General features: G+C 38.1%; 1 protein-coding gene across 9 annotated transcripts in view; it reads left to right on the top strand.

The window, feature by feature from the left end:
- NRG3 (neuregulin 3) overlaps window positions 1–26,678 on the top strand; it is a 1,182,620-nt gene that overhangs the window by 453,604 nt on the left and 702,338 nt on the right. For all 9 annotated transcript variants that reach the window (XM_053585933.1, XM_053585932.1, XM_053585937.1 and 6 more), the window contains exon 2: window positions 25,998–26,127. In XM_053585933.1, the coding sequence (XP_053441908.1) occupies window positions 25,998–26,127 (130 nt within the window). The remainder of the gene's footprint in view (window positions 1–25,997; window positions 26,128–26,678) is intronic.

The raw sequence follows: 26,678 nt of genomic DNA, 5'->3' as shown, positions 1-26,678 counted from the left end.
TTTACATTTGATACTATTTGATATGATAACATTTACAATTTAGTGAGAACAGAATTGTAGAAATTAAAAATCATAAAAAAAATCTTTCTTCAGCTCTAGAATAAAACAGCTCTGTCTATAGAGGACTGTTTTTCAGAGACTTCTGATGAATACTATGGTGATAACAGATAAGGAGAAAGGGCGGGGAGAGAAAGAAGAGAAAATGGACTGTCTGCATAATTAAAATAAAGTGGAATCACTGTGGGAAGTGTCTTCTGGATGATATACAAGAGTGTATTTTACTCTGAGTCTCTGAAGTATGACAGTGTTGCTTAAAACCTGTTACAATCTATAATTCCACAAGTCCTCTATTTAACCCTCTTCACCCAAACCTGTGTACACAATTGGCGTATCTACCTTTTATCACATCCTGGTAAGCATCATTTATGTCATGTACAGATCACTTTCTATAAATCAAATTGGGAATATTCAGTGGCAGGGTGTGCTGGGACCTCCATAGGACATGAATTTAGATAATCATATTTCTTTGCTTTAAAAGCATTTTTTCTTTAAAATATGTTAATACTGTGAATTATGTTGTAGGCTTTTAGAATACCAAATCTTGTATACCTGGGATAAACTTCAGTTGGCCATGGTATGTTTATCCTTTTTATATTCCTTTTTATATATTGTTGGATTAAACTCACTAAAATTGTGTTAAGAACTTTTGCTTCTATATTTATGAAAAATACTAGTATATAATTTTCTTATAGTATCTTTATCTCCTTTTGATAACAGAAAGAATGATAATCTAATAATTTAAGGAGTGTTCCCGCCTCTTCAATTTGCTGGAAAAGTTTTTGTAGAGCTGGTATTATTTCATCATTAAATGTATGGTAGAGTTGCCCAGCAAAGTCATCTGGGGTTAGAGGTGGGAAGGTTTTCAAATACAATTGACTGACATAGATAATTCAATCATTATCTAAAATTCAAATTACCAATTTCATTGATTGTTCTATTTTTCCCTAGAGACAGGAGAGGTTATATGTTCAATATTTTAAAATCAGTTTCATTAAGTATAATTTACAAATGATAAAACACATTATTTCAGGTAGGTAGTCCAACGAGCTTTGACAAATGCATACAATTGTGTTTCACTGATTTTTCTCTATTGTTTTCTTTATTGCATCTTATTCATTTCTGATATCATTATAATTTCTTTCATTTTGTTTATTTTTTCATATGCTTATTTTCCTTCTGTTTCATTTGATCTTATGTTTCTTGTTTCTTTTTTTTAATTTATTTATTTTTATTGTTAAATCATAGCCGTGTACATTAGTGCAATAAAGGGGGACAATGTGCGGGTTTCATATACAATCTGAAATATTCTTATCAAACTGTTCAATGTAGCCTTCATGGCATTTTCTTAGTTACTGTATGCAGGCATTTGTATTCTGCATTTAGTAAGTTTCGCCTGTACCCATTCTAAGATGCACTGTAGATGTGGCCCCACCCATTACCCTCCTCCACCAAAACCTCCCCCCCTCTTCCCCTTCCTTGGCCCTTTCCCCATAGTCTTGTGCTATAGTTGGGTTATAGCCTTCATGTGAAAGCTATAATTTAGCTTCATAGTAGAGCTGAGTACATTGGATACTTTTTCTTCCATTCCTGAGATACTTTGCTAAGAAGAATATGTTCCAGCTCATTCAGGTAAACATGAAAGAGGTAAAGTCTCCATCTTTCTTTAAGGCTGCAAGCCCAAGTGTCCATTGACCCATGAATGGACTAGCAAATTATGGTACATGTATACCATGGAATATTATGCAGACTTATTATGTTTCTTGTTTCTTAATGCAGAAACTAAGATCATTAACACGAGGTCTTTCTTTTTATCAACTATAGGTTTCCAGTGCTGTAAATTTGCCACTAAAATGTTGCCTTGGCTATTTTCTATAAATATTGATATGCTGTTTTTATTTTAATTCACTTTAATATGCTTTTTAATTTATTTTCTTTTATTCTTTGCCTTATTTTTTAATTATAAGGATGTTTGTTTTCAACTATGTTTATACTTCCCTCATATCATTTAGTTATTGATTTCTAACTTAATTCTAGTATGGTCAGAGAACACACATTGTATGTCCTTATAAATAAACTGAGACTTGTTTTATTAACTATCCTGGTAAAGGTGCACACATACTGAAAATAATATTTATCTGCTCTTGTTGGATGAAGTATTATACAACCGTAGATTTGTTCAAGGTGGATAATACGGTTGTTTCTGTATTCTTACTGATTTGCTATTTTCACTTAGTTTATCAATTCCGGAGAGGTCCGCTTTAAAATAGCAGATTATAACTGTGTATTTGTCAGCTTCTCTTTGCAGTTCTGTTAGTGTCAGTTTCATGTACAGTAGAACCCTGTAATTTGACCACCCCCCGGACGATAACAAAGTGGTCAACATACGAGGGTGGTCGACGTAAAGAAACTAGGCCTGCTGTACCGATATGTACTAGTGGCGCATGTCCCGTCTATGAAAATTAGATCAACTTAAAGAGGTGGTCAGTGGAAGGAGTTGGAAAACTATGGAAGTTCTACTGTATTTTGAAGCTCTCTAACTAGCTGTGTGCACATTTATAATTGTCATGGATCCTTAGAAAGTTGACCCATCCTTTTATCATTATGTAATACTGCTCTTTATCCCTCAAATTTAGGTGATTGCGAAGTCTACTTTGATTTACTTTAACTGTTCTAGCTTTCTTTTGATCAATTGTTTGTGTAGTATGTCTGTTTTCATCCACACTTTTAGCCTATTAATAATGTCTTTTATTGTTACAGAGGGTTTTTTGTAGTCCGGGTGTATATAAGTCTTGCTTTTTTATACAATATATAATCTCTTCTTTCATAGTTAAAGTTGGCTTTTTGTAGTCCGGGTATACTGGGTCTTGCTTTTTTAATCCAATATTATCTCTTCCTTTTCGTTTGCATTTCCTTTGTTGTCTTCTTACCTTTAAGTCTTTGTTTTACTATTTTCATGGTGATTTTACCATTATTTTATAGTTTTTGTATTTATCTTTAACTTCTGCCATTTATCTCCAAATGCTAATACCACTTCACATATAAGATAAAACTCTACACAGCTCACTCCATTTCTTCCCTCCTCACACTTACGCTAGTGTTATCAATTTCTGTATATATTATTGACTATTTTTTGCCTTATATGGTTGATTATCTTTTGAAATATTTTAATAAAAAGAAAAAAAATCCTCTCATATTTACCCACATAATCACCATTTCCAGTGCTGTGTATTTCTTTGAGTAGATCCATGTTCCTGGCTGTTAATTTTCTTCTACCTAGAGAACATCCCCTACAGTTCCTGTGGTGCTGCTCTGCCCCTGCTGGATTCTTGCAGCTATTACATGCCTGAAATGGCTTATCTCTCATATGTTCCTGTGGCTCAAGGAGTAGGGTTCTGGCTCCATATACCAGACATGGTGGGTTCAAACCCAGCCCTGGTCAAAAACTGCAAAAAAAAAAAAAGTAATAATAATGAGTAAAAATGATTTTCATTAGGGAAAGAATTCTGGGTTAAACTTTTTGTTTGTTTTTGATTTTATTTTTCTCTTTTAGTTCCTTAAGTATTTACTCTACTGACATCTAGATTGCAATGATTCTGACAAGAATTCTGCTGTTATCCTTAGCTTTGAGTATGTCTGTGTGTGTGTGTTGGGAGGGTTATACATAATATGTATCTTTTCCTGTTGACCATTTATAAGATTTTCTATTTATTGCTGGTTTTCTTAAAAGTTCAATTTAATATGCCTTGATATAATTTTCTTCATGTTTCTTATGCTTGGGATTTTTTCCTGATTCTATGTGTTTATAATTTTCATTAGAATTTTAAAATATATTTAACTATTGTATTTTGAGGTATTTTTGGCCCTCCTCTTTTTCAAGAACTTTAATCATTTCCACATAGGTTATATTGCTGATATGCAACTAAACTTGTCCCATACTTTACTGATGCTCAGTTCTTTTTCTTTTTCTTTTTTAGTTTTTCTTCTCTCAATAGTTTCTATGCTATGTACTGAAGTACTCTGACTTTTTCTTCTACAATGCCTATTATGTCTTCTGTTCCATCCAGGTGTTTATTATATCAGACATTGTTTTCATCTTTCACTTGTTTCCTACTTGTCAAGAGATCTAAAGCCCTGGTCCATGTTATCATCAATATATTTTGAGCAGGATTGGAAAACTCTCATCACGTTTCATATGTGTGATCTTTGCCAAATGTCTTCAATTTTCCAACCTTCACTTTTCTTTCGTTTAAAATGATGATCACAATGTTAGTGACTTCAAAGAGCTGTATAAAACAAATAAAATAATCTCTAAAGACAGCTTAGTATATATAATATTTTTGGATACCTTTTAATCAGCACAGGGTAGGATGATTAAAGTTAGGGAGTGATGTTTAGAGTCATTAAAGAGTTGCTATCTTATTCTATATGGTATTTTAATTGGTAGAAAGACTCTGGGCTAAGGGAAAGAATTCAGGTTACATAGTATAAAAAATAAAGTGCTAAGCAGTGTCAGATTATTTGGATCCTGGACACTTAGAATCTCATCTCAGAAGCAAACTTAGAGTGGGGACAGCAAACTTAAGATATAAGAACAGAAGCTGAGACCATGGCCTGGGCATCAAGGGTAAGAAAGGAGAAAGCTACAAGGACCAGGCAGATGCCCTTGGCTTACCACAAGTACTCCCTATGCCATTCTGGGTTGGCCTATGGGTAAGACTCCCCCAGCTGTAGATGATGCTGAGTTTTCACTGTGAAGATACTTGATGCTGCAATTGAGAGAGTCTGAGGAAGGCAGGGATTAAAAATATTTTCCTTTGCTTTATCTGTGTTTTTCTTCCTTAACATGAATTCCTCCACTATTGTAATACCCTCACAGGCAATGAAACCCCAAAGAGTTTACCTTGGGGTAGGCAGAGATATGACTCTATCATGGAAGCTTATATGTGGCCTCAGCAAACCAAATGCAATTGTCTTGGGAAAGATAGTTGCCATTTTGGGGTTCACATGATGGCTGAAATCTACTTAGATATGTTTGCTCTCTTACCTAGACTAACGTATAAGACACGCAACCATCCTGCCAGCGTGCTACCTTCTTGCAGAGATGCATTCTACTGAAAAACAAACTTTTTTTTTTTTTTTAAACCATCCTATGGCAATTAAGGTGCTTGCACAATGGAAATTTATTTTCCCATAGTTCTGGAAGCTGAAAGTCCAAGGTTAAGATTTGGCAGGTTTGATTTCTCTGTTGGCTTTTCTTTTGGGCTTGCAATCAGCTGCCTTCTCTCTGAGTCCCCACGTGGCAATTCCCTGTGCACAAGCATGCTGCTAATTCTATGAGGACACAGGCTTTATCAATTAGGGACCTACTGTTACAATCTCATTTAACCTTGATTGTCTCCTTAAAGGCCCTGTCTTCAAAAGCTGTTACGTGGGAGACTAAGAGTTCATCTTACAAATTTAGGGGGAGACACAATTTAGTTTATAACATGGTATAAGGAATAGCTGTTTGGCAGATAATCCCACCTGTCTCTTGAACAAAACTTCCATAAGGATATGCTTCCATATAAGCACTGTGGCTCAGAAGTTCAGGAAGAGGCATTTGCTAAAAGAAGGGACAGTATTTTCACTGGCATTTTAGACTAGGAGCCTGTTTGAATGTCTTTTATGTATCTATCTTCAAAGGGTGAGACCTTCAGCCATACCCCTCAGTGGCTAGAGTAGTATTTCAGACTCTGGAGTTAAATCTATACTTTATTTTATTTTTAATTCACACACAATTATTGTATAGTTTATGGGGTACATAGTGATGTTTGGATAAATACAATGTATAGTAATCAGAAGGGGTAATTAGCATATCTATCCTAATCCATATTTTTTTACTGATTTGTTAGCTAACATCTCTCTAATCCATGAATATAAAGGAATGTGGTTTATGGATCTCTGCTCCTCTGGTCTCTGATAGGTGTGAGTAAGTGTTACTCACTTTCTGTTTGCTTCACTGTGGATAGGGTTTGGGGACCTGTAATAGCCCTGCATTGATTTGAGGCTGGTGGGCCGTGTCTAGTCATTTTTTCTTCTCATGTAGACTTTCCAAAGTGCCTGGAAAATCATCACTCCATAAAATCATTCGAATAAATGAATGAACAAATAACACCTATTTAAGTGTTCACACCAGAGGGGAATATGTGGGAGTATACTAGAAATTAATGAGCCAGGAATTTGAAGTTTGGATGTGTTCATTCCTAAAGATTGCTTCACCAATGCTGATTTCTGGGATTCCGCAGAGACTGCTGCCGGAAATCATTTGTAGTATTTTTCTGTAAATGACCAGTTTTAAGAAATGAAATAACTTCATGCAGACGACAAATTTGAGCCATTTTCTGCATCCTTCCCCTGCCTCCAGGAGCACAAGTATAGAGGGCAGTGGAGGCTAAAACAACGAGACAGCCGAGGGCCATTCTGTCCCAGAGACGGCTGTTCTGGGAGTATCAGGAAATCTCAGCTCTTTCCATTTTTACTGAGATATTTTTAGAGTGGATTATTTTCTCCTTGTCTCCTGCCAGGGTGCTACCTTCTTGCAGATATGCATTCTACTAAAAAATAAACTTTTTTTTTGACAAAAGAATTGTTCCTATAAGAGAAGAATTCAGTGAATTCTGTACCCGTGAGAGTCTGTATTCATATGGTGTCTTATAAAAATCTCACCTTTCCTGAGAGTTTATCTAATTCATCTTTATACTGTAATTTTTTTTTCTTTTGTCTCAATCTCCAACAATAAAGGTAGTGATGGTTTAGTTTTTTTTTTTTTTTTAGGCAGGGGAGAATTGTGGTCTTTTTTAAAAGTAAGAATGATGTGGAATTATGTATCAGGGGCACGTTACTAGTTGGGACAGATTGAAATTGAAGATAGCCTAAACAGTGGATAGAGTGCACATAATGTATTTCTAAGGCAAAGGCAAGGCCATTTTTAGATCTCTTGTTATATCAAGAATGACCCTAAAGAATGAAACTAAATTTTATTGACCGCGTTGTAGAATCTGTTTTATTTCTTTACCGTAATTTCTCAGGTGCATGAGATTTCTGGCTCCAAAACAAAATGTCTACTGTGATTTCTTCTTGGCAACGTCACTCAGATCCCCTTCCAAATCTTTCCTTATATGTTGTCATGCAGAAAATAGACTCCTGGAAGCTACAATTCCTAGTCATGAAGGCCAGACTGGGGCAAGTCACCACGGGAAGCTGGAGATCTGTGCCCTTGGCCGTCCCCACTGGGTCTCTGTGGCTATGGACCATAGCCACCACCTTCTGTTCTGAGTCACACGGCCTCTGGAATCTACCAGAGGCACAAATTCCTTAGGGCCATTGGCTGCCTATTTTCCTGTTGACAAGTCATTACAACATTAAATATTTTTTCACCATAAATATTTGCCCCCTATTTGATGGTCTTCTAAATATGCATCTTTAGTGCAGAGAACCTTAATACAAAAGCCCAGGTCTGATTATTTTTTTAAGGACATTATATCCCTGGCCTAATGTTCCTATGTATATATATTTTTTCTTTTTATAATTAGATGGTGTTTGTAAAAGAATACAATATTGAAAATTCTGACCCATTTAAAAGAGGAATATCATAAAAATTATATTTAGTTTTGTAATTCTTATACTATATGGTCATGAGTACGTAATATATTTTTATGTTTTATTTATTTAAAATTTTGTTACAGGGGCAAAACATGGTGGTGGCTCATGCCTATGATCCTAGTATTCTGGGAAACTGAGGCGAATCGGTTGCTTGAGCTCAGGAGTTCGAGATCAGCCTGAGCCAGAGCAAGACCTCGTCTCTAAAAATAGCTGGGCACTGTGTCGGGCACCTGTCATCCTGGCTACTTGGGCGGCTGAGCCAAGAGAATTGCTTGAGCCCAAGAGTTTGAGATTGCTGTGAGCTGTGATGCCACAACACTCTACCGAGGACAACAAAGTGAGAATCCATCTCAAAATAAAAATAAAAAATAAAATTATGTTATAATCAGGGTTACAATCAGGTTAATAGAAGCTTCATAAACATAATCTTCCATAACTGCATAAAGTCCCACTATGTGACTTTAACACAATTTATCTAACCTTTCTATTATTATAAATATGTCCCGTTTTAATGTTTTCATTCATAGAATAATATAGTGATGCATTATTTGAACAAAATATTCTTTTCCATATTTAGGATAGTTTTTTTCCTAAACAGATTTCATGCACAATTGCTAGGTCAAAAATCAGAAACATTTTTTTAAGTGTGTATGGAACTGAACTTTCAATAGAAGCCAGAAACAAAGGTTTCCATGGTCAAGTTAGCTGCAAAACATGTTTGATATGTGCCTCTCTTAAAGATTTGCAGTTCACACGACCATATCCAAAGGTTTGGAGTCATCAGAAAAAAAGGACACATTTTAACCTAGTCATTCTCTACTGCGGACCATTTTTTTTTATCTTCTCACTTTTTATAGCTGTAATTTTTTTTTTTTTTTAATATTTGGGGGAAAATCTGCTTTGACCATTCCACATGTTTATGAAGGTAGACCATGGAAAATGTGATAAAAATGAACGTTCTCTATGTTCAGAGCTGGACTGTGCACTTATCGCTGCTCGGCACTATGAGAAAACCCTTGGCCATTTGGAATTTGGAATCTCCACGCAGACAGGAGCAAGCTGGACACCAAGGAGTGTCTGTGAACAGGAGAAGGCAGAGGCCCCGCCTGGGAGCCCTGCTTGTTTTGCTGGCAGGCAGCCTGTAAGTGCCTAACCAGGGAAGTCACAGTTTTGTGGATAATCGTTTGCCCACTGGTTGAGATCCTATCAGGACAACAGTCCCATAAAATCATCTGCCACCAAAAGGGAATCACAAAAATACCTTGAATAGCAGAGAGGGGTCATGGGTTTCTTTGGAGCCATAGTGTTCATCCTATCACAGCTGGGGAACTGCTTGGCTGGGAGATACAATTTCAGTTGGATGCAAAATCAATCAGCTTTCACAGCTCAAATTTTTTGACTAAGACACTGTGTCAGTGTGTTTGGTACATGCTGTGTTTGAGTCTGGAAGCCTACGCCTCGCATTTGGGTAGCATCATGACACCACCAACTGCCTGTCGAATCTCATGGGGAACAAGGAGACTGGGGAATGGACAGTTTCTCTCCTGATACTCTGGCTCTTCCTCTCAGTTTAAATCCAAGGATGACCTTTCCCAGACTAACCTACATGGAAGGGACCGTAGTGGCTACGTGGTCCAATCCTCTGCTCAGTGGAAGAAATCCCCTCACAATCCCTCTACTCTGTGGCCAGCCTGTTCCTACGTGCCTGTCATGATGGGGAATCCTCCACCTTACAAGGCAGCCTGTGCTTAGATTTTGATCATATCCAGGTTTTGTTAATATCGTCCTTTCCTGGGAAAGCTTATAAAAGGCAGTTAACATGTTATCTCGTCTCTGTACCAGCACGAGATCAATATCACAAAGACAGTCAGGCACTTGTCTTTGATGGCTCTGCTGTGGTCCATTTGCGATATTTTGGTCTTAGATGTTTGGGAAGGCCACTGATAAACTGACTTGTATAAGATCTAACACTATCTGCCAAATTCAATCTCTAGAGGCAATTAAATTAGAAAGATATGTAGGTCTTCCCAAGACACAGAACTAGGCAAATATAGGCATTTATATTTGGTGCAATATCTTCACTCTAAAATTAAAAAAAAGAATTTTTTTCTACTTATATAGGCAATCACACAGAATGGATTAACTATCAAGTTTTTGAACATAATTTTCCATTTTTCAAAATCCTACTTGCATAAGCAAAACAGTCTGTTCACAAAGAAGCTTTCCGTTTTGCAGTAAAATGTGATGGGAAGGGCTTGTTCACCCATCTTTATTGATCAAGATGTACTTTTGTCTTTGCTTAGATTAGTTTAGATGGTCTGCTGCAAGGGGGGAAAACAATGAGTACATCATGGTGTCTGTTCTCCAGTAGTTTGCAATCTCTCCAGTGGGAGGCAGGGATGACAAACATAAAAAATAGCTGGAGAGTGATGTATCTTACAATAAGAATAATGGAAGAATGCTGAGGAAGCAGACAGAAGGCCAAGGTTAATGCCATGTGGGAAGACTGGGGAAGACTACATAGCTGAACTGAATCTGAGTTGCTTATTGGAAAAATGGATAGGACTTCAAAAGGCAGAGATGAAAGGGAGAGTTTTGCTACATGGAGGCATTTTCCTAGAATATCCCTCAGTTTAGGAGGTAAGGGGTTTCAAAACTATATTCATCATTCTCTGTGGATATTATTTTTCTTATAGTCTGTCTTGTCACTCCATCTGTAACTAAGGTTAACTAAGGTTTTCGAGCCCTTGCATGCTTATGTTTGGGTGGAATTATTTTAAATATCTTAGAAGTTAGCAATTTGTGGCTTGGCCCTCATAGCACAGTGGTTATAGCACCAGCCACGTACACCAAGGCTGGCGGGTTCAAGCCCAGCCCAGCCTGGGCCTCCTAAACAATAGTGACAACTACAGCCAAAAATAGCCAGGTGTTGTGGCAGGCGCCTATAGTCCCAGCTACTTGGGAGGCTGAGGCAAGAGAATTGCTTAAGCCCAGGAGTTTGAGTTTGCTGTGAACTGTGACACCACAGCACTCTACCAAGGGTGATGTACATAGTATGACTCTATTTCCAAAAAAAAAAAAAAGGAAGAAGAAGTTAGCAATTTGATTTCCTGGGGTCTTCTGACACCTGCTCAGAGTATCTACTAGACCCTCTTCCTGGTTTGTGTATACCCCTTCATTGACTCTTAATTTTAATTTAGGTGGGGGTCTCAGTTTATCTGTTATTTCCTTCCATGAATCATTATTTTGTCCTGGTCAGGGAAGAGGAAAAGAAAGACAACATATTGGGGGATGGCTCAAATTTTTCTGTCTAATTGAACACATTAGGAGAGGAAAAATGGAGAAAAAAGGATGCATCTTTCCATCTGGTTAGTACAAACAAGAGTACCTTCAGGGAGAAAGGGATGGAGAAAGAATGGCGATTTTCTTTCAATGTGGACATTCTCAAGGTGCATTTACATTCGTTGTTTATTTTTTTCCCCCAATCATGGAAGGAGTTCATTCTGTGTATTAGAATCTTGGCCTTTTCAAAGTTCACAGTCTGGTGAAGGGGAAAGAAACATGTAAACTAGCATTTACAATGCAATGTGATAAGGCCCATGTGGGATGCTGTGTCTTTGAGAACAGATAAGAGAGGGTACAAATAATAGCTTAGAAGACAAATGCCTGAGCCAGGCAAGAATTAAGTGGGCAGAGGAGGGGGGCTTCTTTTTAATAATTATGGGCATTCAGTGAATGATTCTGTAAAGAAAATAGCACATTCATTTGCCCTAATTAAGTTTCCTTTGCAGTTAATTGCACTGAGTGACCTTGGGGATGTATAAGTGTTTGAATACACACTTAATATGAGGCGAACACAAATACTGCTGATACATGAGTGTGTGCTCGAAAAATGATACAGGGGTGTCGTGTTTAAGTAATGATAATCATCCACTCTTGCTAGATCCTGGACATTTTCTAATTCTAATAGAATAATATGCATTTCTTCTAAACTCTTAAGAAAAATTAATTCCAGCATGCTTTATATGAATGGACACTTTCTGGAAGCAGCTACCAATAAATCTAACGAAAAGATGGTATCACAGCTCTAAGGAGGAGCCAGCGTTTACTGAACACACACTATGTGCATTTACTTGCATTCGTTAATTTAATCCTCATAAAGAGTAGCTGGTATTGTTGGATTTGCTCACATTTCATCCCTCATGGCCTTTTCTGCCAACTGAATTCCAGTTTTATTCTGATAGTCTTCTGTCCTTCACATGCCAGGCCTCTACTTCATTGAACTACTCAGAGGAAGACCAGGGCCCATGCTGGAGACTGTGAAACAGCTGGGCATGTAGTTCAAGTCATGTTAATGGAACAGGAGTGATGATGGCTAGTTGCAGTGCCTAAAATCATGGCAGCTATATGTGCCACAAGAGCCCAGCCTGAGGGTAAAACCAAGCAACAAAATGAGTTCTCGTTTGGAGAGCCAGTGGAGCCCTTGAATCAGACAACTAAAGAACCACTTCTTGTTAAGTGAGATAATGATATTTATCTGATATTATATGATAATCTGATTTAAGACACTTTGAGTTTTCTGAATGCTCAACCAGAAATCATTCTTATTTTCTCCATTTTACAGATAAGGAAACTGAGGACTAAAGAAATTAAGTATGGGTGAAGCTGATGGAAAGCATTCTTACTGCTCTGCAGGGCCCATCCTGGAGTTCACAGGGGGGCAATAAGGCTCATTAGAAAAAATTCTGAAATAGAAATCCAAAGCTGAGTTCTGGTGCCAAAGTCAGCACTTAACTGGTTGGTTGGAAAAAGTTATCATTACTCTAAGCCTCAGTTTCCTGATCCATAATATGGGGACAATAATATTACCTCACATCTGGAGTTGTTGAGTCAAACAAAGTGATGTATGTGGAAAAAGAAAAAAAGAAATTAAGTAACTGAACCAAGGTTATACAGCTAATTAAGTATTGGAACTGGGATCAAAGTCAAATCTGTCTTACTCCAAAACCTAGGAGTTAAATTTCAGCTTTGCCTCTTCCTCATAGGTACCTTTACTTGAAATATATTACATGAAAGCCCTGAAACTAATGCCAAACATGTGATAGGTCATATGGCTAATCTGTAAGAAAGGCACCTTCAGTTTTTTATATCAAGGGTTGACAAAGTTTCTCAAAAAAGGGCCAGATAATAAATAGTTTAGACTTTGGGCATCATCTGGTGTCTATTACAACTGCTCCACTCATTGAAGCTGAAACAGTGCCATATACAACGCACAAACAAATGAATTTCCCTGTGTTCCAATAAATTTTAATTACAAAAGCAGGCTGCAGCCCATATTTAGCCTTCAGACCATACTTTCCTAACCCTTTCCTATTCTACATCAGCTAAATTTGATTCTCGGGGAAGGGCTCACCCAGTAAGATGGCTAAAAGTTTGTTTTATTAGTGTGTCCAAGAAAAAGTCACACCAGTAGAAGAGAACAGAAGACATGGAGTGTGTGTGGGAAGGGACGGAGAATCCAGCTCCTTTGCTAACCTCCAACATGTCACCAGGAGTGACAATGTGGCACTAGCAAATTGGGAAACAGCTTAAGCCAATGTAAAGGGAGAGAGATCTCATACCTCCCACTATTCCAGGGACACATTTTTATATAGGTTGCTAACCTAATTGCATCTGATTGGAATTTCTATAAATGGGGAGATAAAGATTGGCAATAAACCTATGATTATCACTATTTGATTTTAGATTTAATTGTTTTCCAACAGTCAAAGAGCATGGATCAATTCTTTCAAACAATGTTTATGCTAAAAATCCAGGATTCAAGTTTGGCCAATAAAACAAGGCACTTTGGGGAAATATATGAAAGGTTTTCCTTGAATGCTTTTCCAAGGTATGGCATGAAATTGTGATTTTTATGCAGAATCTAAAATAATTAAACATATTTGACACATTTTACCTCTTTTTTTTCACATTTTACCTCTTAATAAACAGAAAACATAAAAGAGGGTTTACAGAAAACTAAGGTTGAAAGAGGAAAAGAAAGTTTTCACTCTTCCTCCCAGTTTCTGGCAACCACTAATCTATATTCTGTCTTCGTGCATTTGTCTATTATAGACTTTTCACATAAATGGAATCAGATAATATATAGTTTTATGTCTACCTTTTTTCATTAAGCATAATGCTTTCAAGTTCATCCATGACATAACATGTATCTTAATTTATTGCTTTTTTTAGTGAATAATATTCCATTGTATTGATATACCACGTTTTTGTCCATTCATTACTTGGTAGACAATTGAGTTGTTTCTACTTTTGGACTACAGTGAATAATAGTTCTAAGGACACTCATATACAAGTATAAACATTTGTTTTCAATTCTGTTGGCTCAGGAGTAGAATTTTGAGTCATACGGTAACTCCGCATAACATTTTGAGAAATTGTTAAACTATTTTCCATAGCAGCTGCTCCATTTTATTCCCAACAGAGGGTATGAGGTTCCAGTGTCTCCATATCCTTGCCAGCAACTGTTGTCCTTCCTAGTGAGTGTGAAGTGGTATTTCATTGTAGATTTGATTTTCATTTATATAAAAACTCAGAATTTTAAACATATTTTTATGGCTTTATTTGGCATATGTGTATATCCTCTGGAGATATGTCTGTTTGAATGGAAAGAAACATTTTAAAGAAAAAAATAAGATAAAATTAGTATTTTCTGGATGACTGTAATACATTGGGGACTTTCAATTCTTATAAAATGAATAACCAGTATTTTAAAGTACATTATATAAATAAGGTTCAGAGAGATTGAGAACTTGCTGAAAAGTAGGTGGATGTGGTTGAGCCAAAAGCCAAATAAAATTTGTAGACCTTTTCTTGGTCCTATATATGGCTTATCTACATTTGCATAGGCTCCTGAGACAAACACAGCTTAAATGATATATAACGTAATTACCACTCTCTAGGACAGTGGTTCTCAACCTGTGGATCATGACATGACCCCTTTGTAACAATGAAAATACATTGCAACATTAGAAAGGTTGAGAACCACTGCTGGAGGAGAAAAAAATAAAAAACGTAAAAGCCTTTTGAGGAATAATGCAGAAAAGTCTTGATTCTCTTGCTGAGATCAGCAGAAGGTCAAGTTTAGGCCATGCTCTTGTGAGATCATGGCATGATTCTGGTCATTGGTGGGGCCACTCACTCTCTGTTGATCTAGTCTATTTATTAGCAAATGAGAAATTCATCAGCCCTATGAAGGTCTTCTTTATATTTTAAACACATCCCGTGTTTCCAAACAAGTGCTTAGAGGTCAATGAGCACCGGGTGTAAAGAGTGCACTTGCCACCCCTCTCCCGTGGCCAGCTCTCAGCACGTGTAGACTGGACACAGGGCAGTCACACGTGCCTGCTACTTTCGGGGGTGGAGGGAGGCACATGCCTCGTCATCTCTGAACTGATTTCTCCACTTCCACCCCAGGAACGAGGACAGTATTCAACAGTCTTATGGTAGACACTCAATGGTAGATTGTTAAATAAATACATGACTTTAACATGTTCACTTATTTAGGAAAAGATAGAGAAGGGAAAAAAGTGCTTGGTGCCAGGATTGTGCAAGACTCACTACCACACATCATCTCCTCTCCTCACGTAGGTTTCATGAAATTCATATATGTAATTTATTTATGTACAAAATGTACAAAATGCCAGTAAGTGGTCAAGTAAGAATACAAACCCAGATCTATAAAAGTGCAAAGCGTTAGGCCAGTTATTTAGATCCAGGCACACTTACTTCCACATACAGACCAAAAACATGAGAGTCCCAATATGGTACCAAGAAATAAACCTTTCCCCCTTTCGCTGAAGATGAGACCCACGCGGTCACCCGGGAAGATGAATGGGGATACAGAGGATGAGCCTTTTTGAAGAAAGTGAGGTGATGGATGTATCAGGTACCTTCTGTGAGGAGATTTGGAGAAAAATGTAATTATTTTATAACCTAAATGCATATCTCAAAGACCTGGATGTTGTCAAAATGGTAAATGACTCGGTGACTGAGTGGATTCTAGATTGTCTTTTTAAAACAAATATAGCATTTTAGGGGTTAAGCAACGTTATTGATTTCCTGTTTGTTTTTTTAAGTCAGCAATCTTCTTTTGTAAGGTTGGCCGTGTTGACATGCTGCTGTGTTGATGTTCGGCTATCTGAAGCTTCCAAGGGCTCTTTTTGCTTTTAATATAGTCCCTTCATGCCTTCTTAGTCCTTAATATTTTGGTGGCATGCTTGCATTTCCTCTCTTCCTTAGTGAACTTCTCATTTGCCTTGATGTCTAGGAACTTGTAGCTTTTCCGCCCGATTTAGCACTTCTTTTCTACTGCTGTGTATCTATCAAAAAGTTAGGGCCAGGGCTGGAGGCACAAGATAGCTTAAAGACATAGTCCTTTTACTTGAATGACTATTTATTAGTCTTTTCAGGTCCTTTAATATAATTTTTTATAGTCAGTCATAGTACTCCCATAAATGTCTCTGACAGTTTTTCTATTTTATGGGAGGAGGAACATCTCTTAATAGACTTCCTTCACACCCTGATCTTTAGGCAAGATACTAAGAATCTGGGGGTGGTGGAAGAAGCAGGTGTCAGAGTTAGTCCTGTTTAATTTCAGTCTCTCAACTCATCCTAAATGAGCGCATGATAGGAGTAAAAGCATGTTCCCTGTGCAAAGGCAGCTTCCAGGAAAGTCTAGTTCTCACATCAGCCCACAATCAAGTCTTTTTCACAAAGAAACATGCTGCTACCACACACTACTGACGAAACTGCCCTCTCTGTGAACTCCTTAGATTTTTTTCTGCTTGTATCGTGGCACTTGACATGGTTAGCAAATGAACAAAAGGGCTTCGAACTGGACCTAAGAAGCGGCAGGGCACATGCCTTCTTCAGGCCCCATACAGAGAAGGCGGTGCTTGGATTTCTGAACACTAAAATAAAAGATCCAAATATGAGCTAAGGGGGAAGATGAATTTTAAGTAAGTGAGTGATGTTCATTTTTAGGAGGAAATTTGGAGAAGCACGTCAATGTTTAGACATTATTTCAAAGCCATAATAAAATGAAAATAGAAATTTGAAAGAGAAAGTAATAGAAATTCCCACAGTCAAGCTCTGTCTTTATTTTATTTTTGTAACCCTCTCCCTCCCTTCAGCACCTACCTTGCTATATGTTCAAAAATGGGTATTGGGTAGATGGGTGCCAAGATGAATGGATTACTAAAAAATAACAAACAGCATTTCCTAATTGCTCTTGTGTTTACTCACTCTGGAGTAACTAACTGTGTGTTGGAGAAGAAGCAGCTCAGATACATGTACCATAAAAGAGTCCAAAACTTGACCCAAATGGAACTGCAGAATGTTATAGGGAATCCATTATGGAGTTGGCTTCTCTGATTCTTTTCTGCCTTTCCATCGGCTAATTGTGACTTCTTAAGAATATTATGTGATCTCCTCATGTTTTGGCTTCTCTTCTGTAAAACTAAAACAATATTTATATTTGATTGATAAGGTTATTTCTAGCATTGCTATCACGTGTCATGTTCTAAAGTGTCTATTATTCAAAGGTTGTCTAGTTTGAACTGTTAAAATCAAAGATAGATTTAGACCATGAGAGAAGACCTGCTGATCAGCAGTGTCCTTGTTTAATTATATCAGCTGTAAAGATATTCCAATGATGTTGTTCTAGATGGTAAATAACCACTGCTGAATTCTCTCTAAATGGTGTACCCTCAGTCTACCCTGGATGCTGTGCACCAGTGTTCCAAATCTTCTCAGTGTTAATCCAGAAACCAAAGGACTCAGGGCTGGCAGCACAGGGATTCCCAGGGCCCTGCTACATTTTCAGGGGTGCACAGATTTATAACAATTAGTCTTGTCATTTCCATGCCACATACTAATTATTTTTAATATTACTTCCACTCATACCTTATAGATGAGAAATTTGAATGTGAGAGAAAGGTTTTGAATAAACAAGCATATAAATGTTTGTTAAGTTAAAAAGAAACTACTTTCTTTTTCACATGGAGCCCATGAATATAAAATAAAATCCTGGACTATCAACCTTATGTACCTTCACAGAAACATAGATGAGATTTGCATCATTTATTTCCAAGAACATCATTACATTATTACTGATTTGGAGCAAGGAGGTGCTGTTACCTCATCATTCTGAAGGTGTGCCCGTGATGTTGGTATAATCATCATTGTTACCTGTGTAGGCAGTAGAGTACTTACTCAAGAAAGCATGCTAGGTGTTGGACTTTGTGATCAATTATGGCTATATGTAGTACTAATATAAAACCAAGTATATAAACAACTACACGCCCACATGGAAGAAAAACACAAGTATAGTGTAAGGAGGGAGAGGGGAGAGAAGGCAGGGAGGGAGGAGGACAATGGGTTAGATCTCACCTAACGTGCACAGTGTGAGGGTGTTCAGCACACCCCCTAGCGAAGGGCTCAACTACAGCTTGAACTTTACCTTAGAAATGAAAACAAGGTAACCTAAAAAAAGAAATTATGGGGATACAGTGATGGCCTTACCATCAAACTCATAATCTAGTATGAGAAGAGGGTGGGAACAATCATATAAGCAGTGAAAGTGCATTTCAGAGTGATTCTCTCAGTGTTAGAGGAAAGACGTGAGGCTGGAGGGCAGTGCCTGTGGCTCAAAGGAGTAGGGCTCTGGCCCCATATACTGGAGGTGGCAGGTGCAAACCCGACCCCGGCCAAAAAAAACTGGAAAAAAAAAACACCAAAAAACAAGAAATGCGGCTGGAGCACTGAATCTTTATAGAAGGGTTGGGGAAGACTTCAGTGGGAACTTAACATTTCAGATAGACCTTAAATAATTAGGATTTTTTTTTTTTTGGTCAGGCAGAAGCTTATAGCTGTGTATTTGAAGTAAGAGACCGGTGTATTTAAGCTGTTATTGGCACCCAAGGAATGTGGGAATGAGAAACCAAGCATACACTCCCAGGAGCCTTCTCAGATGGCTTATGTGGGAAGTGGCAGAATGAGCTAGAAATGTTTGTTAATCTTGTATCTTGAAGACTCAGTAAAGATTAGGCACAGTATGAATAGAGCTCAGACGTGCTATTGAGGTATTCGTGTCAACTCTTGACTGAGTAATAGAATCCAGCTGCGGGGTGCATGGCCAGATATGAGGCTGTTGCCATAACCCACTATGTCACAATAAACATACATCTGGAAAATAAAGGTGTCCCCTATAATGAAACACTGTCACCAACATGGATACTTGTCCTGTTTAAAGAGCAATGTTATGTGGGAAATCAAGACTCAATTACAAAATTTCTTAGGAAACATAGGGTCAGAAGGACAGCTGTGTAATCATCCCTACCATCTCATCAGAGTCCCTCAGTGCACCTGCCTTGGAACAGCGGCACAGACCTGAAGTGTGGTAACCGAGATGGGTCTGTGCTGGAGAAGCTACCAAGGACCCACGAGCCTGGGCTCAGCACTCTTCTTTTTGGAGTTCAATTGACCGGTCATCTACAAACATCTGTGTTCTTCCCTTAGCTGAAGGTTTTGGGGTCCGTGCTTCTTACCACTCATGTGTCAGTAAGGTAACATCTGAAAATATGGAAAATGACCCTGCCGATGGCCAGACTGTGATGTGTCCAAATGAGTGCACATGGTAGTCAGTCAAGCTACTCTCGGGCTTTTTATTCAGAGCCAAGGCTGCAGCCACAAAAAATGTCTAAGTATCCCCATCTTCTGACCAATGTAAGTGACTGCTACTTCTGTGTCAATGACAAGCCCTATTATAGTCCTCCTGCAACCTTCATTAGGATCCCAAAGCAACTGACTCTCCACATTGTCTCCACATCTTCTTAGCATCCAATCCATGATGTAGCCTTGCTTCTCTGAGGCTTAACTCAGCCTGCAGAGTAATCAACTTACAGTTCAGATTCCCTGGCAAGGCTGCTTTTTGGAAGGAAGTAAGTCTCTGTGGTCACACCCAAAATCTTATCTGCAACAGGTGAAAGCCTGTTGTTAAGGATCCTTGAGAGGATATTCATTCAATAAATATTTATTGATATTATTGGTATCCAATAAATATTTATTAGAAAGTAGGCGATGGGCTAGTTACCACAAACATCCACTGCACACACACATACAAAATCCATGTTTGTATCTTCCAGAAGCTTACGGCCTATGGGATAAACAAATGAAAATAATAACAGTTACTGTTTCTTTAGTAGCAAAACTGAGAATATTGCCTAGGGTGAGGATCATTTTTGTTAAACTTTGATAAATCAGCCCAAAGATTGGGCTTGCCAGACTTGTGTATAACTGTGGCTTAAGCGGATGAGTGGCAGTCAAAATGTCTTTGCTTGAAAGAATGAACAACAAAGAGCAGAAAGTGAGGTGGGTAGGACCTTGAACTAATTGGGGGAAGAGCTGAGAGAAGAAAGCCTTCACTTGGCCACACAACCAGAGGGTTTTATAGAGAATAGAAATAAGTAATGGTAATTTATTTTTTGCTGAAGTTTCTCTGTCTTGTAATATGTACTCTGGATGGAATCTAAAGATGGTTGCTGAGCAAGCTGAGCAGGTGTAGGTTGGCCGGCTGCTGAGGGGACCATGTGCAAAGGCCTCAGGAGACATGGGACACTTGAACGACTGTGGCGTTTGTACCAAAAATGGGGAGCTGGAGGCTCAATTTCAGATAAAATTGAGAGTTTATTGGCATGCACATTAACAGATAGGATTGCCCAGGGAAGCTGTTTCTTAGAGTTCAGGGTGCGTGGCAAGTGGCTAGAGGGCTTCTAAAGCAGGACCTGGAATCTACTTCCAGAGTTTCTGATGCAGAAGGTAGCATGGGGCCTAGGCATTAGTATTTCTAATAACACTCAGTCCTCACTCAGATAATTTCATGCTGCTGGTTTGAAGACCACCCTGAGAGTAGCATCACATGGCCTGTGGGGAACAGTACAGCAGAACAAGTCAAGGGATGTTGGTTTTTGAGTCCAGAAGGTACCAACTAAGAGCCTTGAAGGCTTAGGTCAATGATTTCAATGCTCTAAGATTCAATTTCTCCATCTACAAGATAAGGACAGTAAATGAGAGCACAAATTCATAGTGTTGTCTTAAGGTCAAAAACGATAGCAAAAGACATGTGCTTAGCATGGTGCTGAGCGTAACTTAGGAGTTATTTGGAGGCCAGTTCTTAAGTAATCTGGCATTTAAATATGGATTAGATGAGACTGATTTGGCAAATGTTAATGAGCAAGGGGAAAATCAAGACTATGTGATAACATGGCAGCTAAGAAGGTTTCTCATGAAGGCAAGAGTAGTTAGGAGTGTCAGAAGCATTTGAGGATTTCAACAAGATGAGCAAAGAAAATTAAACACTCATTGGATTTAGAGATAGCTGGTGATGTCAGAATGGGCCATCTCAGTGAAATGGCATGGGGAGCAGAGATAGTCTATGAAGTGTACAGCAAAGCCTAGCACAGACAAGGGCCCCAGTAAACGTCACTGCTGTTATTATTATTGTGGTTGAAAGCGGTTTGTATATGCACGTGTTTGCCAGCAGGTAGAAGGAAAATTCATCCTACAATTCCCAAATAAAAACATTCCCACGGAATGGGCTATGTCGTGTGCAGGTTTAAATAAGCAGGAACAGCATCTTTAAAAGCAAGATTTCCAACTAGAAGGTGGCAGGCATGTCACGCAACTTTAACAAGGGCCCTTTCTACATTTGCTGTGAGAATTAATGGTGCTGGGAGACATCTGGAAATGTCAGTTCTCACAGCAGCCCCACAACTCAATTGAACTTTAAAATTCCTTGCCCAATACTACCCATTTCTCTCATGCTAGCAAAGTGAACAATCGTCTGATCTTTGGCAGCGGGGAGAGAGCTATCTTTGCCTCTTGCCAGCTGAGAAATGGTTTGTTTCCCTTTCAAACACCACTACATTCTTCTTACAATTTTCCTTCACTATTAAATATTTTATAACTTGGCCTCATGTCAGTGCTCCTTCCTGGGCGTCGGATAAGTGGCAGCTTCAACAGGAAATTTTAATATACGGCAGCAGGTTTCCCTTACACTGTTCCCACAGGAGAGGCCGTCAGATCTGGCAACCATATTTAAATGGCTTCTGGCTTTAAAGGTATTTTGTTAATTGTAAATGCTTTTAGATTGCATCATCAGATTTTTAACTTTTCTTGTAGAATTGTCATCTGAAGAACTCACTGGAGGAAGATAAAAACTACTTAAGAAATCTGACATTTGCAAGCTAGGACTGTGAGGAGTGTATTTAGGGGTTGCATTGCGTCTCATCATTTTCCTTCCTTAGATGATCTTGCTCTTCCCGTCCAGAATTCCTTCTCTCGTGTCAGCTAAATCATACATATTCAAGACTGCGCTCCAGTGCCAACACTTTGGGAAACCTTCAGAGATAACTATAGCCTGAATTAAGCTCTGCCTTTCTTTGACTATCTACTGCAATTATTAGCTGTAATAGCCAATTTAGCACTCTTGTTCCTGCAACAAAATATGTGTTCGCAGTGTGCAGCACTGCTCTGACAACATAGAAACCTCCGTAAGCAGCATTCAGGTTCAGCTCAGCACTTACAGGGAAAACCAGTCATGGTCTTACTTCATTAATAAATTAACTTTCATTGCAAACTCTGCAGGGATTTCTGTCTTCCAGCCCTACATTTTCTTCCCATTTTGCCTTTAATGAATTAACCACCGCCACCTCTCGCTGTGAGTTTAATTACTGTACTGATTACTAACTATGTATGTGACATGATGTGAAAAGAATATGAAACTTAAAAGCAAAGCACTATCCATGACCTCCCTGGGGAGAGAGACCAAAACCCATTTAAAAAATAAGAAAACACAGTAACCTACATATAATACGTATCAGATGAGTGGTCCAGATAATTGCACAGCCCCTGTGGTCCCAAGTGATAGGACATACTCCTCAGGCCAGCAGCAGTAGTTGTTCCAGCTAAGCCCTTGACCTTGGTCATGGTGCTTAGATGGCCCTTCCTTAGCAACATCTCTGTTCATATTAAGCCTAACATTTCTTTGCCCTTCATGTCTCTCTTTTTTAGAAAATCTTTTCCAATTTTTTTGTTTTGTGTTATTTTCTCCTTCCTTCCCCTCCATGCTATGGAGTTGATTTTTCCTTCACTTATAAAATTCTACACGCTTTACCTAAATTGTTTGGAGCTCTTCTCATATCTTACTTCTAAACATTTATTCATTTCCCAGGTATTTCTTTAAATAGAGTTTTTATTTATGGTAACACTTTTCAACATGAATGTTTAAAAAAATGCTGAAGTTTAAAAAGTCATCCTTCTATAAACATCTGTTGTGTACATATCAGTGTCAAACCATCCATAAGACTATGGATTAAAGATGGGAAGATTTGCTCTGTTCCTTAGAAGCTCATCGTCCAATCAGATAGGAGGTGCATAAGTTGCTGTGTGTGGAGAGAATGATATTTGAAAGATGGGCCCACTCTCTAAGGGAACATAAGGAAAGGCTTGAAAGACCGATGGGAATTGATAGGCCTTATCAGGATTTTCCTTATTTATTTATACAGATCCTCATCCACATAATGTTCAAAGACAATAGTTCTGTAACATATTTATTTCATAAATTATATTCCCGGAGACAAAAGTTTGAATACATTCATGCCAAAATAGTACCATATATTATAATCATCTTAGTGTAATGGACTGTCTTAAAAATGGTACAGCATTTGAAAAATATAAACAGGTTTCAAATGTGTTGGATACATTCACAGACGAGAGTTCTATATCTGATCACAAAGATGCACCCACGTTGCCAGGGCTGTAACTTTTATAGTTTGACATTAGATCATCCATGATCTCATTCTCACAAATGCTCTATGTTTCTCCTTTGGAAAAAAATATTCTGCTGGATATATTAAAGCATGCTGTATCACTTTAGGGCACATAAAGAAAATATTAATGAAGAATTTCACCTTAAACTTGGTATTTCTTTTTTATATCTGTCCTATTTTATATATTTTGTAATATATCTAGTACGTTACAAAATTAAACAAATATATGTATGTATATATATATATTAATACATACACTCACAAGACACACAAATATTGGAGGGTGTCATTCAAAATTATTACCGTTTGTTAGGCTACGTGTGGTTGTAAAGTAATAGAATTAGACCCAGTATGCTCATTATTTATTTAACTAAAGTCTAGGTAGGTGGTCTTCAAGTTAGTGTAATAACCTAGGGATTTCATCAGGGATCTAGAATTTTTCTATCTTTCCATCCCTGTCTTGGGGCTGGTGACTTTCAAGAGTAAAGTTTCACCTCATGATGATTTTAACTTACTTTGCTTAGTGCCTCTGTGAATTTAGTTGAGTAGTACTATTTGGAGACAATATAGCCAAATGTACAGGTAAATTATAAGATTCCCAATTTATAGATAATTGTAGTTTATTTACTTATATGAGGACAAAAACCAACATTCTATTATTTTTATTTTATTAATGTATTTATAGGATTGAATAATGGTGTTCTTTTTTTAACCCAGCTAAGTCACTGTGAGGGATATATATGCATATTTTAAATTAATTTTGGGATTCTCTAAGCTGTGGGAATAGAAGCCTGAGTACATGTTAAGCCTGATATTTCTGAGCTCTCTCACCCCATCCTTTTGCAGAGCCATTTACTTGGGTCTCTAATCCTCTGTAATGTGTTCACAGAGGATAACAAGAAGGGGAAATCAGTTGGTAAAATGGGGTGGGAACCACTAGAGACAGCAGTTGTCAGATGGAAATTAATTAATTATAATTGTTTTGCCATTGTATTGCACTTGAAGTCTGGAGCTTGTTAAAACCACTGAAGATAAAAATAAGGATCTCACTTTTTATGCTGTAGGTTATGTTAATTAAAAGCTTCTCTTAGAAGAATGATCAGTGAATATCAATACATGGATAATAAGAAATTAAAGGAAAAGTTAACTAACTGATCATGAGTTAATATACTTCAACAGTCGGAGTAGCAGTCAACTATGCAATGCTTCTTATTGAATGTTTTGCTCAGAGCTCTTGAATTTTAAGTATTTCCCATAGAGAGATTTATTCTGTGTGACAGTTTATCACATGTTGTCTTGAATATCTGATCTTTGCTATACAGAAGGGCTCCTGGAAAATAGAAAATGTGCCTGTTTGTTTTATCCTAATCAACTCCCTGAGGCCCCACCTTCAAATTTTAGCAACATATGATTTTGAAGATTGAGTTTCCAACACATGAAACTGGGGGAACACATTCAAACTATAGTAGTTAGTAAGCTGGCATTATATTCCATGCAGTTGAACATTACTATTAATTTATATCTATGAAAAGGAAATTTAAAAAACTGAAATGCTGAATAATTTATCATCTTTTACTTTTTTAAATATATTTTTTCTTGAATGTGGAAGTGGAATTGATGCTAATACTTGAATTGCTTGAAACTCTGAAACTGGGATAATGTCTCTGTGTAATAATGGAGTCTGTATCCCATTACTTATTTATGGTTAGTTTCATATTTGGAAAACTGATAACATATATTGCTTCATTTAAATATGTAAGTAATTTATATTTTAAAAATACATGTTTAAGATAATGCTAAAAAATAATGATAATTGGTCCTGTTAAATATTTACCAAAAACATCCTTCATGCTTCACACTTGAGAATCTGTTTCAAAATTTGAAACATTTGCATTATAATTACATCATAACAGGAGAAAGTGAAAAAATAATTGGCTTAATTATTAGCCAACTATAGCTCTAACTAAAAAGAAAAAAAAAAAACTGACATGGTTTCCACAGAATAGTCACAGTATACATTGATCAGATGTTTAGTGTCATTTGACAACAGTCAAGGGACGGGACTGTCCTTTCAATCCTTCCAACAACATGTATGATAAAACTGAAAATCATGAGAGCAGATTTGGGGTGTTGACTCAGAGTCTCACTGGGACACATGTCAAGTTGTCCTTAAATGGGGCTTCTGGAGAGAGTGACTCCAATTGTTAAAATCTAGTGGAGAAATAAGACCCTAGAGTGCAGGGTTATAACCAGCTGCATTTGGTGAGCAACTGGGAGCATTGGTCCTGTGGGGACTCCCAGGGGTTAGGGCCCAGGAGAAGGCCTCGAGGCACGGTCGGGCAGGGACCGCAGTCCACGGTGTCAGAGGACTGGTGACAGCTTTTCGCAATGTCCTTTCCTTCACAGACACCACCACGTATTCCACGGAACGATCGGAGCACTTCAAACCCTGCCGAGACAAGGACCTCGCGTACTGTCTCAACGACGGCGAGTGCTTCGTGATTGAGACCCTGACCGGATCCCACAAGCACTGTCGGTAAGTCGCGGCGGCCCCTGGCGGCCGGGAAGGCCCTGGGCGGGGCCGGCGGAGCAGGAGGGCTGCGGCCGCGCGGGGGAGACACCACGGCGCGGTGGCGGACAGTCCAGCCGCGTTACTGGCAGAATCCAGAGTCTTACATGGACAGGGGCGGGCAAGGCTGTTACTCATTTAGCAATTGAGGAAGATAAAATGGACATAAAATAAATGAGGGGTACGTTTTTTTTTTCTGGCCAAGTAAAGGCAGATTTATTTTTATATCTGTCAACTTATTGGAACTAATTATTTACACCCTTTAGAAGCTGGTGTTCATGGCGTGGATTTAGGTACCTGTACTGATCCTCAGAAATAATCTGTTCTTGGGAAGCTACAGCCGGCCAGCAGAAGCACACTGCTCATATAAGATCTTCAGAGTCTCAGTGTTATTGTGAACCAAACCCAAGAGAGCGTAACTGTGGTCAGAGAAAACTGCATTTATTTTGATTCTGTCTCCTTTATTAATTCCAGTTCTTTTCTTTAACACCGCTGGTGATGAAACCCTCTCCAGCAAG

The sequence above is a fragment of the Nycticebus coucang genome, chromosome 3, assembly GCF_027406575.1.
Source record: "Nycticebus coucang isolate mNycCou1 chromosome 3, mNycCou1.pri, whole genome shotgun sequence".
Lineage (NCBI taxonomy): Eukaryota > Metazoa > Chordata > Mammalia > Primates > Lorisidae > Nycticebus > Nycticebus coucang.
The sequence above is the reverse complement of the archived record's forward strand: the minus strand, read 5'-3'. Positions and strand labels throughout refer to the sequence as shown.